Source organism: Lissotriton vulgaris, chromosome 11 (assembly GCF_964263255.1).
Source record: "Lissotriton vulgaris chromosome 11, aLisVul1.2, whole genome shotgun sequence".
NCBI classification, from domain to species: domain Eukaryota; kingdom Metazoa; phylum Chordata; class Amphibia; order Caudata; family Salamandridae; genus Lissotriton; species Lissotriton vulgaris.
Genome location: NC_141699.1, coordinates 123,013,814 through 123,027,517, shown reverse-complemented (window position 1 = coordinate 123,027,517; position 13,704 = coordinate 123,013,814). Strand labels below are relative to the sequence as shown.

The 13,704-nt window shown below is 44.6% G+C and overlaps 1 protein-coding gene across 1 annotated transcript in view; it reads right to left on the bottom strand.

Moving 5' to 3' along the window:
* The window catches only part of RAB35 (RAB35, member RAS oncogene family), a 160,059-nt gene that overhangs the window by 56,729 nt on the left and 89,626 nt on the right, over positions 1 to 13,704 (bottom strand). Inside the window, exon 3 of the mRNA XM_086942876.1 lies at positions 6,610 to 6,733. Coding sequence (XP_086799002.1) covers positions 6,610 to 6,733 — 124 coding nt within the window. The remainder of the gene's footprint in view (positions 1 to 6,609; positions 6,734 to 13,704) is intronic.

The following is a 13,704-nucleotide window of genomic DNA, read 5'->3' as shown; positions in this document are numbered from 1 at the left end:
GCAAATGAACATGTGTGGTATTAACAAGTGTATTACTACTTTTGTGTTTAACATTCATTATACACAGTTGTTAATGGTCAACACGGTCAGTATAGCTGTCAAAATCAGTCTCAGGACTATACGTGATCTGTTCCCTTCAAAAGATTATCACTGTTCAGGGCACGCATCATGTGTCCCAATACATGATAATATCCTGTTTGCAAGAGCCAGACCATATGAAAAACGAAAAAAAGAGTGAAAAGAGTTAAGAGGAGAAAAATATTGTAGAAGGAATATAGGATGGCAGGTAAAAATGTAACCTGTTAAAGTGTTCCAAACAGAATAAAGAGTGTATGCCATCCGCGTAACCGGATCAGTGTGGATGATAAAATTGCGAAGTATCAGTATATTTTCTATAATATGAGAATATAGAGTGCTCATTAGTCAAGTAACAAAAATAATATAAACCTACTGGCATACAAGTTAAGAAAGCACCACTGTGAGAGGCCTACTCGTATTCGTACAATCTCAGTCACGTACTGAGTGGCTAAATATACATCATAACTATTGTAGGACAATATTAAACATATCAGAATGATAATGTGTCATATGGATAATATTCTAAGAGAAATAGTAACGCTTGTACATACTATCTATAGCGTGTAACAAAGTTATTGTAGCCACAGTAGACTAGGTCATCTCTAACGTATCCAAGAACAGTTATAAATTAGAGTATTAAGGGCACAGCAGATGATAATTACAGTGAGTAAAATATGATCAGGGGACCCCACCCAAAACAATTCAACATTAACAACTAATCTAATATAAGTAGCATGAGTTACAAAAACTCTATCGTAACTATTTTAAATTTTAAACAGACGTCAAAAAAGTTACCACGTAGACCACAGTAGAAAAACAATTGTCACTTCTAGAGTCAAAGTAGAACAATAAGGAGAGTATTCCTCGTGTGTCTATGGCATGGGCCTCCTGCCCCATCTTTGAAGCTCTATTTGTATCACAAGGTCTATCACGTGTCACACAGACGTCCAAGTGCGCACCACCATGACACTGTGTGTATATTACCAAGGACGAGTACGAAATCCATCGGTAAAGATCTAAACCGATCCCGAGTCCCGTGTCAAAAAAGGGGGATAATCATCTAAGAGGCAAAATCATCCTCAGTGATTGTAACTGGCATAATTAACATATCTCAACGGCTACATCGCAGTACTACGGTTTAAGCGGGATTGTGGCAGCCATCTTAGCATAGTAAATCTTTCAATTAATTATATATTGTAGTCTTGTCTCGAGCATATACAGAATACTGTACAAGTATAATAGCGAACAGTTGGCAGTCAGTAAGATTGTATAATATAATTTTATACCAGAAAGTGAGTTTATTACTAAAGTAAAAAAAAAAAAGAAAGAAGAGAAAAGGCGGGAGATTAAGAAGGAAAGAGTAAAAAAAAAAAAAAGAGTGTGGAGTGGCAACTTGCACCAAAACGCATCTATACACCATAAAGTGTACTTCGAATAAAATTATGTGTATAGCTATACTAAACTGTATTCAAACGTAATGTTGTGCATAATTGTCAGAAGGTCCACATTAACCATATGGACCGTACATATTATGGTTTTTATAAGTGCCTAGACATAATCAGTTATCAACAAGAGCAGTAAGACCAAGCATTACATTACCAAAGAGAACTCATTACAGTAAAAGAAGACAAAGCTCAGGGTCAAACAATCTTCATCTCTAAAGGCAATTAATTTGCAAGGAAATATTGTCTTTCATTCTAAATATTAATACCACGCTCCACCGCTCAAAGTTTCATTATCCACGTTGCTTCCAGTCGCCTTAGTAAAATTTCTCTATTGAAATGCGACATCTTATCAACTGCCCATCTAATGTATTGCAATGTCCACATTAAAAAAAAACTTTAATACAGTCACTAAACCAGTTACCATATCTTGTCGGTTGTGGGTAGCTAGATCTCATCTAATTAAGATGAGTGAAACCTCTCCTGAAGGTCAAACTAGGATAGGATGTCAAAAATGGAGCAAGTGATTTGTCTTAAGTTAGAATGTACCAAATATCTTTGTAATGCACGATAAAATGTACTTGTGTCAGGGTAAAAATTAGTTATCAGCCTGACTTTCTCAGTAACTTGGATTTGTTCTTCTGTATCGGTTTCAGTGTGTTTTCACATACTAGCCGCTGTGCACGTAGTGATGCTTTATCAATTATCTGTTAGTTGTATTCCCTCTGTGGAAACCTTAATTCCATATGTGATATAGTTCTAACAAACTTTGTGTTGTCGCTACAGTTTCTCAGAGCCCTGACCATCTCCCTAAAGGGAATTGAATTAATTTGAGATTTGGGGTAACAACTAGATGCATGCCATAAGGGATTACAAGATGTACTTTTCCTATACATTTTGTTGCAAATCCTATCTCCAAAAATGTAAAGTTCTACATGCAAAAAGACAATACGTTCATTGCTATATTGTAATGTAAATGAGAGACTGTAGTCGTTGGAGTTCAGAAGTACATAGAAATCATTCAATTGCTGTATTGAACCTGTCCAAATTATTAGACAATCATCTATATACCTTCCCCAATAAAGTACATTTCAATCCAAATAGCTCCTTGATATTGTGTATTTGAAAAATTGTTGCCCTGAATAAGTCGAGGTATCAATTACCAATCGACGAAACATGTTGGCTGAACCGTGTTAAATTGCTGAATATACGACTGCATAAATTGGATTGAACATTGGCTGAGTGAAAAAGATTACCGGTTTTACATGGGGAAAAGTGCGTCTTTGGATTTGATGTGACCCGAACTGATGATTCTGGTCACTTATATCGCTATTGATTTTGGCCTATAAAAGTGTGCTCGGATTGGATTATTGGTGTTTGACTGTTACCCTCTTTGAGGAGTTCATAAGGGTTGTTTTGGATGACCGACCATTCCGTTCCTAGAAGCACCGATTGAGACAATTGCCCTTTTTATTTTACATTTCCCCAATACTTTGTGCAGAGCTCCTATTGTGGCTTTCTATACCTGGTTACCAATATATCTATTATGACTTGCGCAGCAGCAAAAAAGAGACAATGAACAACGACAAAATGCTACAAATGGCAGAAAGTAGGCATTCAATTCTATAGGAATGCAAGACACTTAACAAAAAATTATTTGTATGAGCAACTATATCCAAATAGGAAAAAGAATGAACTTATAGCACATCTGTCACAAAAGAGACAGAGTTTAAGATTTGGAAAACAAATCTCTTCGGCATAAATGATAAAATAGGAAGACCTGAAGAATCATGGGACCAGACTTGTTAACTACACAGAGGGAGACTATATCTACTCATAAAGGAAAGAGTGGACCAACAATTTGGAGGCTTGGAGAAAGAAGCAGTTGATCAGTCTACAGCAGGCTTTTTCCATTTGCCCCAAAGAGCAAATGTTCTAGGGAGACTGAAGCACTAATTATAACCCCTCGAATTAGGTGACAGCAGCGTAGGCCTTCGGAGTAGATAAAATTGCAGAATATAAATACGATGAATTACAATCAGTGCCATCCAGACAGACAGACATACAGACCCAACTTTGTACCTACCTCTTGAACTAAGAGGCAACCGCACAAACTGACTCGCTACTCACTGCAGCATCATCTACAGACCTTACATAGACCCCTGGCTGATTTTACAATGATTAATATGTTACAAAAGTACTGGACAATATGATCATAACACTGGCCCTGCTGTTAAGATGCTACTATTGCTTGCTACGATAACATTGATGGGCATATTTGGAAATAGACCGCAATACCAAATGAAGATTCCCTGGGTTGAAATGGGATACTGGAACTATGTTGTACTTCCCTCTATCTATTCTCACATATGAGATACACTTGGCTGTTGTAGTAATCTGTTAATCAAAATATAATAAAAACAGTAGGATGTAAAACATCGGGTTTTACACAAAGAGAAAACTAAATTTTTGAACTAAATGAATCATGAAAAGAAAGGAGAATGCACATGGCTATGCCCATCCAAGGAGAGTATGAAAATGTAATCTCCTAAAACCTGGTTAATTCTGCAACAATAGGAGCAGGTAAACACATTGGACACTACTAAAGTTGTACATGGAAGAACTACTGTAAAAGCTTGCTTTTTCACTACAAAGCATAGCGGTGCTTTGAAAAGTTATAATTTGCCGTGTGTTCATCAGCATGTGTCTAGCTATGCTTCTCCAGAGCTATTTGACTTTCCCAAAAGGCTGTTTCACAGACTGCCACCAGATATGAAAATGTCAAGTCCCTTGAAAAAGTTTAGATTGAAAAGCTCAAAAGGTTAATGTTCAATGCGAGACATGAAGGGTATCCGTGCCTTAAGAAAGACATGCAAAATGAACATGCTAAAACACAAATTCCAATAACCTGGCGTAAAAAAATAAATGAAATCAACTGTGAAAAATGATGAAACTCAAAATAGATAAACCTAAACGAAGGATATGCAAAGTTAAGAATGACCAAAATCAAAAGACAAAATTGGCATCCTGTGTCAGTTAGGGCATTGGTCTTGTTGCAGAGCACCTGGATAATCCGCTTTAGGTACTTACATCCTTAATTTTAAAAAAGCAGTTGACTACAGTGTCAGAACTGAGTAGTGACAACAGTCACTCTGAAAAATGGAGGAAAGGTACTGCAGGAAAAACAGAGGACAAAGTAATTGCGCTATATACCAGCATCAGCACAATAAAAATATTCATCCATATGGGCAGCGATCCAGCAATCATGTACAGTTCTTAAAATTAAATCAGCTAAAATAAAATCTTGTAGCAATATTTGTACTTTGAACTTTTTAGAACCTAGAAAGTCAGTTTTGTTTTGCTTTTTCTACAAGTAACACAGTACTGCCATTGAAATCAGGAATGTATGTTCTACTCATATATTCTTTGCTGCTCTAATGCACATCTTCGATGAGAAGTATGCTAACCTCTTGATATTTATACTTGGCTATCATATTAGGAGCCCTGACCTTCCTCTCGGTTCTTCCCACATCATGATCTTTGGCAAAACTTTTGTGCACTAACATTCCACTCTCAGAGCTCATTCTCATGGTCCTGTAGGATTCAGATTTGGGACTTTTTCACATCTCCAAATTGTGCACTTTCACTGTCATATCTGTAGTGTCTTTTTGTTAATGTGCTTTGTCCCCTTTTATGCCTCGCTGTATATCGAAGTTTCAGGCCTCCGTCTCATCTTCAGCTTGTTCTCATTAGGATCTGGATTGCTTCAGTGGTCATTCTTAGGCTGTCTGTCCCCAATGTCTGGAAGGCACATAGGGACTGGTCAAGATCTCAGGTATGTGTACCTTGCTTGTGAGGACTCGCACATCTGCTCTACATAACTATGAACACTGTGTTGTGCAGAACAAGTAGAAGCTGCTTATTATTTCAAAATAACAGTAGGGATGGACACTAAACTCCACTCCACTGACTGAGTTCACAGAGTTTTGCCCACTCGGTGCTCTGCCTGGAGCACAGAGTTGTGGAAAAACTCCATCAACAGTAGCGTGGCAGAGTTTTTTTCACATGCTCTTGCCTACGTTAAGTTGACAAGCGAGAAAAATCGAGCACTAGGATGAGTCCTGGTTCGCTTTCTCAACGTGGGTGGTCGGGCAGGTTGTTACTGCTCACGTTGGGAATGCTGCAGCTCGAGTCGAAAATCCACTCGAATAAGCAGCGCCCCTCGAGAGTGCCACTTGGTGCAGTTTCCGCCGATTTTACAGTGCGGGACAAGCTCTCGGAGCTAAATATCAGCACGATGAACCGAAATCCACAACTCGCCGAACTTGCTTTTAGGTAACTCTGTGGAATTCTGCAAAGTGAAACTTTGTGAATTCCAACCACTTTTAATTAACACACATGCTCCTCCATCTTTAGAGTGGGTGACAGTTGAGCTTTAAGCAGTACAGTTCTGCTGCAGTCTGTTAGAGTACTGCCATCATTTAAGAGCACATTATTGATTCCATTCAGCATTATAACATTTTCCACATATGATTTTCAGAGCTTAGAAACAAACTACTGTATTGAACATCAAGTTGGTATTATTCAAGCAAAAAAGGGTACATCTGTTAAAAAAAACTGCGAACAACAGCGTGGGAGTATTAAAAAGAAAACACTGCTTTCTGCTCGCATATGTAGTACCAGCCTAACTGTAAGGAGCAAGTTAAGTTGATAGCATCAACAGATTGTGCCTGGACACTAACATTTGCATATTCAGTATGAAAGTTGAGAGTTTAACAGGTCTCTACCTTTGAAGCTATCTCAGGGATCATTGACTTGATTTCAATGTGCAAGATTAGTTTTGGAATTTGGACTATGGCATGAGCATGCTGAAGACAGGTGGAGCAATCTAATTAAACCACTGACAATGTACAGGAGACTGATGTCGAAAAAATAAAATGCTTCATCACAGTATGCAATGCTGCAAAAGAAGGATCTCCTTTTCACCACTCTTAAAATGCTAAATTGCTTTGCATCCTGTCACATTAGAAGGTACATTAGGATCAAATTCAGACATTTCAAACTTCTTCACCAGGGGTACAACACTTACGTGGATGTTATGGTCCGAAAACGCTCTTGTCCTGCTGTGTCCCAGATCTGCAGTTTCACCTTCTCCCCATTAATTTCAACCGTTCGGATTTTGAAATCCACCCCTATTGTAGTGATATAGCTGCCTGGAGAAAAAGAAAGAATCCATGTGAGACTGGGACTTGATGTCAAACACCAACACTTTTATAATCTTTTCCAGTTTGCCTTAATCAGAAACGCCAGGAAAAAGATTGTATATTATACATTCCTGGGCGCAAAGGAGTAGAAAAAAAAAAGATTTCACAAAATCCCCATTATTGGCACTTGTCAAACCATTCAATTCATAAACGTTATTCGGCTAGTACAAAAACAGCCATAAAAGTACATAAAACAATGAAAAAACTGCATAAAACGTGCCTAAATAATAGACGTAATTAAAACAATGTTTAAACATATCTAACAAAAATCAGGGGATCTACTAATGCATAACACTTTTCCTCAAGTAACGGCTTTCAGAATAAAAAGAGCATCAATAATACACAAAGGGATCAATTAATACAAGCAATTCATTACAGAATACCAAGATCAAGGAATCAGCCAATACAGAACACTTTTCCTCAAATGAATGGCCTTCAGGATAAAAAGAGCAACATTAAAACCCACAGAAGGATCATTTAATGCAAGAAAAAACTTCATAGCGACATTATAAGATCTAATGTTCGGGGCAACATGAATAGATGGAAGATAAAAACGCCTAATGGCTTAGATAAAAGTTACAAAACAGCAAAAAGTGCAATGTGCTCTATTTAGTCCGGCCAGCTCATGGGCAAAAGGTCATATCTGAGGGGCAGGACTTCATGTTAGGAACAGCCACCAAGTGATACAATGTGCCAAACCGGAGTCTTGTCAAAACAAACCCGCGCTGCATATTGGTAAAACAGAATAAATAGCTTTTGCAACCCTCTTCTGGATCAAGTGACATGTAAAAAGCAACCATTGATTTCGTATTTATGTGCCCATTCGTTGTTCTAGTCTATGCTGAAAAAAGGTTCCTTTAATAGTCTGCTTAGTAAGTGATAGTAATTGGATGGGGCCCGCCCATAAGGGCAATTTAAACAACAAACTAAAGGAAGAATTAATTAATGCTAGCCAAGGGATACATGATACATTATCCAGATTTAAGCAGTCAAGGATGATAGCTTTTGGTAAAACTGATTTCCTCTTTTGCCTATCGAGAAAACCTTAAGAACAAAGGCCTTGACAAAAGTATATCCTCCATGTACTGTAGACCAACCTCCTTGTGACCGATCATAGTTGGGGCGGAAACAGAAAGGCATAATAATAGTTTTTTAAAACTATTTTCCTCGACTTGGAGTGCTGTACTAGGAGCACAACCCCAAAGGCCAGCCCCATAGGTAGCATAAGCCAACACTCTAATCTTATACACCTTGACCATTTCTCTAATGAGTCGGCTACCTAGCTTAGATGAGAACCTAAAAATCCCATTAGAACACTGCTAATTTTGTCTTTGGCAGTTAATATTGGTTGTGCCCAACAGCCATTACCCGTGAATAGAACCCATAAGTAGCAAAGGGAATTTACAGTAACAATTAAGGTATTATCAGTAAAAAAAGGTTCTCATTTTTTTTTGTCCACAGATCATTGTTAACGTTTTAGATTCATTGATAACCACATTTCTAGAAGACAAGCTCTCAAAAGCCACTCATAAATTTCTGTAGACCAACCGGAGTCCTAGAAAGCAAGACACCAGATTCAGCATGTAACAACAGGCGTAGGATGCCCAGCCACACAGGGACAGACTAATTTGCATGTAGCCAGGTTCTGAGCTGGGATGGTGCAGTGAGCTAAAAAACGGTGATGGATCAAGCCCTGATCTGTTGACTGGGTACGAGTGTTCTGTTTAATTCAGATACTCTGTCCATCACCACCCCCTTTTCTGAATCGTTTTGTCCACCATAAGCGTGGAAGGGTATACTCAGATGTGAGTCCCTTGCTCACTGCACCATCAGGATTCAAGCAAGCCGGGCCGAAGACGGCTGTAATGCCAGAAACCGGTCCCCGGAAGCTTGTTTCCTTTCCAGTATAAGAATTGGCTTGGTAGTTTGGTCTGCCCTGTTCCCATCATGCACTGGGCCAGGGACAGACTAATTTGCATGTAGCCAGGTTCTGAGCTGGGATGGTGCAGTGAGCTAAAAAACGGTGATGGATCAAGCCCTGATCTGTTGACTGGGTACGAGTGTTCTGTTTAATTCAGATACTCTGTCCATCACCACCCCCTTTTCTGAATCAGCCACACAGGGAGCATCAGCAAGCAATGACTCCAAAGACTTATCCACCCAATTGATAAAAAGAGAAAACAGTAAAGGGGCCAAAATACAGCCTTGACGAATGCCCGCCCTACTTTTAAAGTGGACGTGCATTCAGGCTAGGAGCCAAAATAAAGTTTGCTGGATAGATTTATCTCTGGTATATTTCCCTATCAACAGATCCAGATGGACACACTGCTTGTTAGTTCGTAGGCCTTTTCTGAAGCCAAACTGGGCCTGTGATGAAATAGAATATTCTTGTGCCCATTCCTTCAACCTCCTCAGTAGGATCCAGTTCATCACTTTCACTGAGGTGTCCAAGAGCGAAGTAAGACAATAGTTTTTAGGGTCTGAATTATCGTCCTTTTTGTCAATTGGTACAATAATAGAAGTACCCCAGGAAGATGATGTTGACAGCAGCTACATTAAATACCCTTATAAGAATATGCCCCCATAATTCAGCACGAGATTTAAAAGCATCTATCGGCACCCCGTCAGGTCCAGGGGCCCGCTCTGCCCCACCCCAGCACTAAGATGCTGAGCCAAAAGGACCTTGTCAATAGTGATATCAAATGGAAGGGGTTCCCATTTATGCATCAACTCACAACCTTCTACACCACTGTCCAGATTATTCGGTTAAAAAATTCCAGAAAATGTACAACTCCGGCCTCACAGGAAACAAAAGAACAGAATTTAGGAATAATAACATGTTTTTAAAACAGAGCATTGACCTTATTCCAGAATAACTTCTTATTAGCTTCTGCAGCCAAACTCAGTTTTGACCAGGCCTCATCCCGGAGTGTTTTCTTACTTTGGGGGGCCCATTTGTACTGTAAGCAAGGAGACTTAATAACCATCATATCCCGGGGTGAACTGCTTAGGGCTTGTTTCAGACACCGGAGGCCTGGGTACAGGCATGATCTTAGCTTCTGCCATTGAACTAGTTGTTTGTCCTTTTTGAGCTATATCAGTAAATACTTTTAAGGGGGGCGTGGCTAGCAGCCGATGAGGACGGACACAGCCTAGAGTGGCTCCCGACCCTCAGCCCGGTTATCCTGAATTCATCCGTGACCAGGCGTGGGATCCCTGTGAAACTCTGGTCGATCCCACGGCTACCATCTGTGCCTGCTCTGGTTGAGTAGCGAGCCGGCTGGACGACTACAACGGGCGGAACGGACTGCGGAGTGCCCGACTTGGAGAGGTGCAAAATGGCGGCGTGAGAAATCGCCGGCGGCTGCTGGCAAACGACAGGTCTCCCCTAGTGCCCTGCGGAGCGGAGATTGCGGACCTATAACCGAGCGAGTGGCGATTTTACCCTGACTTGGCGCCCCAGTGGATCCGGCCCTCGTGAGCAGCTGTGCGGAGCTCGGGTGGCCTGGTGGACTCCTGGACCGGGGGCGACAAACTCTACACCCCGGCTCATGGGCCTGCAGCCCGGGAAGTGGAAACCCGCTCAAGCGGCGAGAACGGAGCCGCGAACGCGGGTGTCTCAGGCGGCGGATCCCGCGGCACCAACAATACTTGGAAGCTGGGTTGGGGCACTGCGACGGCCAGCAACTGCCGATGGCTCCGGCCCGGAGGCCCTGTGCATAGGAGGTGAGGCGGCAGCGGGGACAACGCGTTAAGAGTGGTGGGCAGACCGCCCGGCTCGGCCCGCTTGGGAGCAACCGGCGGGGTGCCTGCAAGTCATCGGCGGGGCTCTGCTTTACTGGGACCTGCGCTGAGGGCCCCGGCATTGGCCCCCATAGTGCAGAATCCGGACGGCGGCGCACTGGGCGCAGAGAGCACTGCTGCGAGGGCACCCCCGCCTCCCCATGAAGATCGTGCCCGATCCCTGGCTTTGAAGCCCAGCGGAACGGCGGAATTAAATTGTAGGGGGCTACACGAGGGTTCTGGGCTGCCTATGACAGCACCGGTGTGGAGCCCCCGCACTCCCCAGTGTGAACCCCGGAGGTCCAGCGACAGCAGAGAAGGACTCGACACCCCGGCATTGGGCCCTATTCTCCCCCTCCCCCCAAGTGGACGGGAGTGCGACCGGGGGGACCAGAGTGGCGGCCATTACAACACACGACCGCGACGAAGAGCAGCCTAGAGGTGAGGAGCCCAAAGGAAGTAGCTGAGGTCCCCGAGCAGGGAGAGGGGTCCGAATGCAGCTGGGCCCCAGTGCGGGGAGGGACGGCCGCTGACGCCTCTACTGCTCCCCTGAGTAGCTAACGCACCTCCATAGCGACAAGGTCCCTGGAACCCGACAGACGCGACCGAGGGGAAGGCGCTAGCACCTGCGGCTCAAGAACCGCCACCACCCTGCACGTCGGCCGACTGCTGGGAGAGCCAACTGCCAACGGCTGCCTCGGCGGAGCCGGCTGATCCTATAGGGACGAAATGGGTAAACCACGGGGACCAAAGGGGGACGGGGGCCCGACCACGGACACCCCGGAGAACACTCAACAGCCCCCATCGGAGCTGCAACTGATGCAGGACAAGATCCTTGACGCTATCGCTGCCACAAAGGACGCCCTACACCGGGATATTGCCCAAGTGTCGACAGGGCTGGGGCTCCTGAGAGCTGACCATGGAAAATTGGCCGACAGGGTCAAAGAGGCTGAAATCACCCTGAAGGACATCGTGCCGGAACACAAAGCCACGAAAGGGATGCTTGCCGAAGCACTAGACCGCATACAAGCACTGGAAAGACGGGCGGAGGACGCCGAAAATCGCAGTCGGCGGAACAATGTGCACTTAGTAGGCCTTCCAGAGAAAAAAGAAGGAGCGGACATGGTGGTATACTTAGACGACTGGCTGAGAACGGTGGTGGCCCCGGAGGGCCTGTCCCCATTCTTCACCATAGAACGGGCACACCGAGTTCCGGCTAGGCCGCCGAAACCGGGACTACCCCCTCGACCGGTGGTGATCAAACTACTCCACTACAGGGACAGGGACTGGTTACTGCAGCGTGCGAGGGAAATGGGTCCCTTCCAAGTCGATAATAAGAACGTCACATTATTCCCGGACTACACCTTTGAAACCCAAAAACTGCGTGCTTCGTTCCTGTCCCTTAAGAAGGAATTGCGCACCGAGGGACTACAATACTCGCTCTTATTCCCGGCCAAGGTCCGAATAATAGTGGATGAAAAGGCTTTGTTCTTCACGACATCAGCGGAGGCGTGGGCCTGGTGGGACACTTACAAGGCCGGAACGGACGGGGCCCGCTACAGAGCCGAAAGCGAGCTCCAACAGCTCCAGCAGCGCCCGGCAAGGCAATCCAAGCGGCTCCGGAGGCATAGACAAGGATCGAAAAAGCCGACGGACTCCCAGACGGGGGAGAGGAGCGAAAAGCAGCACTACAAGCAGTGAAAGAGGTTTCTGGCACAGCGTCAACACCACTGGAGAGAGATTCGAACTCGGAGAAGCTGCGAACAGGATCGGAGACTGAATTATCGGAGGGGGAAAGCACAAAGGACCCGAAGGTCACGCCGCAAACGTCGGAAGAAATCTTCGGCAGCTGACTGTGGAACATAAAGATCTGGCAAGGACGGAAATGGCTAGTACGGCGAGCATGAACACTTGAGCAGGCAGTTGTGAGACTGGATTACGTGAGTCTTGATGCACATTACAGGGCGGGGGGAACAGAGTGAGCAACTGAACGTAACAGAAACTAGTACACGCACCCAGAGGCCCATAAGGCCGCCGTAGTACAGACTACGGTGTAGGAAGATTTGAGAGCGCGTTGCTCTCTAGTTTGGATGGGGATAGCTCTTTTGCAGTTAGGTCCTGTTCTGGGGGGAGGGGGGGCCCCGGAGAGGTTGGGGTGACTCAGGGCATAGTTGGGGGGGAGGGGGAGACTGAGCTGAGGGGGGACGGAGCTCAGAGAAGGTGTTCTGAAAGTTCTGACGTTTTGTTGAGGGCAGGCGGGATTGGTGTCGAACCCGTAATCTGGTCACGAAAGAGAATGGACCTGGGCCGAATGCAACCGGACAATGGATAATGTGGGGGCATTGAAATGTATATCCTGGAATGTGCGGGGTCTGAACTCAATGGCAAGGAGGTGCAAAATACATTCCTACTTAGTCCGCAGAGGGGTCCACATAGCCTTCCTACAAGAAACCCATCTAACCAAAAAGGAGGGTGTTGCACTGCAAAGGAGATGGAGGGGTCACCTGTTCTACACATCATACTCAGCATTTGCTAGGGGAGCCCTAATTTGGATTCGAGCGGGGGTTCCCTTCCAGGTCACTAGGCACACGGTAGATCCCGATGGGAGATTTGTAGCAGTCGAGGGCTTACTTAGAGGCCGCCATATAGCACTCTGCAGCATTTACGCGCCAAACGTAGAGCAGGCATCATATTGCACTAGACTATCTGGGGTATTGGCTACCTATTTCACCGGGCCACTGCTGATGGGAGGGGACTTCAACTCTATAGAGGACACCTCATTAGATAGGTCGCACCCGCCACTGCAGACATCCCCGATACACCGACTGGCGAAGCATAGAACGAACTGGCAAGCGCAGTGGGGCCTGACAGATGTATGGCGCTTACAACATCCAACGGAGAGGGATTATTCCTTCTATTCCAGCTTGCACGACCTCCATGTCCGCCTGGATGCCTTCCTAGGCTCCCCACCGGTACTACCAGTGGTAGTCCGGACTGAATATTTAGCACGCACGATATCAGACCACAATCCCTTGCTCTTAACGCTTGATTGGATGACCGAGATTGCGCGGATCCCGACGTGGCGGCTCCGGCCTGATACGTTGGATGACCCGCCATTCCGAGCCGCGTTAGAGGAC